Source organism: Rosa rugosa, chromosome 7 (genome assembly GCF_958449725.1).
Source record: "Rosa rugosa chromosome 7, drRosRugo1.1, whole genome shotgun sequence".
Lineage (NCBI taxonomy): Eukaryota > Viridiplantae > Streptophyta > Magnoliopsida > Rosales > Rosaceae > Rosa > Rosa rugosa.
In genome coordinates, this window is record NC_084826.1 from 19,766,581 (window position 1) to 19,769,525 (window position 2,945).

At 34.6% G+C, this 2,945-nt stretch overlaps 1 protein-coding gene across 2 annotated transcripts; it reads right to left on the reverse strand.

Annotated features, from left to right (window-relative positions):
- Positions 1-340: 340 nt before the first annotated feature.
- Positions 341-2,400, reverse strand: LOC133721660 (uncharacterized). Of its 2 annotated transcripts, XM_062148341.1 has the most exons (3): positions 1,964-2,400; positions 1,394-1,550; positions 341-585 (listed from the first exon to the last, which is right to left on the reverse strand). In XM_062148341.1, the coding sequence occupies exons 1-3, from the start codon at positions 2,136-2,138 to the stop codon at positions 582-584; spliced, it is 336 nt and encodes a 111-aa protein (XP_062004325.1). In that variant the 5' UTR covers positions 2,139-2,400; the 3' UTR covers positions 341-581. The 2 variants fall into 2 exon arrangements, with proteins under 2 accessions (XP_062004325.1, XP_062004324.1); XM_062148340.1 differs by lacking the exon at positions 341-585 and having other exon boundaries at positions 677-1,550; positions 1,964-2,375.
- Between the last annotated feature and the right edge of the window lie 545 nt (positions 2,401-2,945).

A 2,945-nucleotide genomic window follows, 5' to 3' on the forward strand; every position in this document is an offset into this window, starting at 1 on the left:
AGGGTATGTAACGGTCTATTCTGGTTTGTGATGAATATACTATTTCCTTGATTAAAAAAAAATGATAAAACAAAAAATAAAAATGCATAAATATAAAAAATAAAAATAAAAATTGAAGAAGTTGGTGCAAAGAAAACTTTGACGTTTTATCGCACGGGTTGTGACTAGTTTTATATAGCACATGATTGATTAATGTGGTTCAATCTACCAATCCACAATGTGATTAAATTTCTTATCTTGAAATCCTTTAGTTCTTGGCTTGAATACACATTAGAGTCATCCTACTTATATCTCAATGAATTCAATTTGTGACTTAAAACAATCAATTTGCAAAGAAAAGAAAAAGGACAAACATGAATATGTAGATATTTTGAAGTTTTGAACCAAAATGCGGTAATAGAAAGTGACAAAAAAGATAATTACGGAGACGAAGAGACTGAAACTGCGAATTTAGGGGTTTGGGGTTGGGCCTCGTTATTTGTATGATCTCCTCCACCCGCTTGGACCTCAGTCTCGTCCAAAATTAAAATAAAAAAAAGGAGTTCCAAACTTCCAATGCTAATCACTCATGAAGAACACAATCACCTACATAAGAAAAAAGGAAAAGAGCTGGTTGGTTACATGGTTTGGATTGAAATTTAGGATTGAAATGATACTAATTTGGTGCAAGTGGGGATATAGAAGTCCAATGACTGCATTGTTTTTCAATCCAATCAGGAAACAGTCCAAGGATGAGTCTTGGTTGTAAATTTAACAGTTTCAGACTCTGCAGGTCAATTCTTAATATGTACACACATTACAGAGAAGACAGAAAGAAAAAAAGAACAAGAAAAAAACAAACCCAAATACTGAAACCTGCAGCAAATGTCCAATCTTCAAAGGAATCATCGTTTAGAGAATTCCCAGGATTTGATCAACTGTTCCCTTTTATTCACAAAAACTACCCACATTACCTAAAAGACCTTTCACATTCATACAAGTTAGGACAGTCTTCAACAGGCCTGGGTATATACATACACCTCCATCTCATAATCTCTCCATCATATGAGTAGCGCACGATGAATGCATTGCGAGAAAGATGATGTAGAGGACCTTCCCATCCTAAATTTTTTTTTACATCCCTCGATTGTATCTTTCCGAGGGGATTAACAAAATGAAAAACTCAACGTATGTACAACAACACAAATTGAAGAAAACCTTGATTTCCTACATAGTTGTATACAACAAGTATCTCATACGCATGATATGAGAGACCTGTTGTATAAACCGAGAGTTGTTAAAGTCTATTTTTCTTCTTCTTAACAGGACTCTGAAATAGCTTTGAAAATAAAGTTAATATACATGCTGACCCTTGAGGGTCTTGAACTCAATGATCCCTTTGTAAAGAGCTTGCCTGTTGAGTGGCATGTTGCTCTCAATTTTGTAACCATGACCATCATTAGTCTGCTTCGTCATCCGCCTCTTGCGATACTCTTTGTTGTTTGATGATGGTTCCGCCACATCATCTGCAAATCGAACCATCTTCTTGCATTGTTGGGTTTTCTCAGACCCTAGTAAATTCAAAACCCCAACATAATCAGATGAATTAATTTTATGCAATCTTTACAAGTCAACTCAATGTGTATTCAAAAGGGTTAGATTAACCTAATCGAATCGAACATTTCAATTTTAAATTTTCGAGACACCATGATTTCATAAACTCTATCGGATTACAATTGTTTCAATTCATCGAAGAAGAAGAAGAAGAAACTCGATACATATATTTTATTCACAAATATATTTCATCATCCCCAACTCATAGACTTAAAAATGACAGTTTCTGGTATCTACTAATTAATATAATCTTTTGTTTGAATTATCAACCGTTTTTATTTTAGAATTCAAGGCAAAACAGTAATCAATGGACGCGGAAATAGTCTAAAATGGCAAACTAATAAAATAGAGGAAGAGAAAGTTGACTAACCACCCAATTTCTTGTGGTGATCATGGTGATGATTATACAGCAAACCACCCAATTCAAACTCAATATCCTTCATGAAATGAGAGAGAAGACGCTTGTTTACTTGATGGGCAAGAAGAACAACGCTTCCAGAAACAGCGAAAACCGCCATGAATCCGACACCAATGGAGTTCTCCATCTCTCTCTTCCTTTATCCCAGAATGATATGAAACCCTCCAAGTTCTTCAATTTCGTTCAAACGCTAGGAACATCCTTTCTGAATGGAAAAGAAGGCAAACAAACGCATAGTTTAAAAGGAAAATGGGAAACTGGTGAGGAATGAGGGTTGGTGGAATTTGTATATATAGTGTGGAAATTGGGAAATGTGGGTTCTAGATGAACGATGCATACAAGGAAACTTTAAGATTGACCACTTTAATTAGGAATGTTGTTATCATTGAAAATAATGACGGCTAAGCTAATTTGGCCTGTGTTATCCTGTGCCTCAGACTTGATAGGTAACAAGTGACAGCCCTGCATTTTTTATCTGGATTCATGGGGTTAAAAACTTCAAATCTATCGCCCTTCTGTATCTTTGTGAATCCAGTTTTAATCAGTTACTATTATTTCTCTCTTGTTTTGGCAACTCATTTTTCTAGTAGGATACGAGATTTCAGCTTAAATCTGAATAGGCGTGATCATTCGATTTACTATTGTCGTATTGGTTGGTAGTTGGTGGGTGAGAACCCCTCTTTTTGTTTGCGCTGTTTTAGGTAAAAACTAGAAGGAAAACACGTGTGTATTTAGTTTTTGAAAAACAAAAAAATTAAAATAACGAAACCAATTTTGAGCAGTTGAATAGGAGGAGCGGTTGAAGTGAGTGCGTGGCAGTTTTAGAGAGCAGTTGGATAATATGCTTATTTTTATATATTTTTATCTTTTTTTTTACAATTTACAATTTTATCCTTATCATGTAAATTTACTTAAATTTTTTAATATTTGGAGG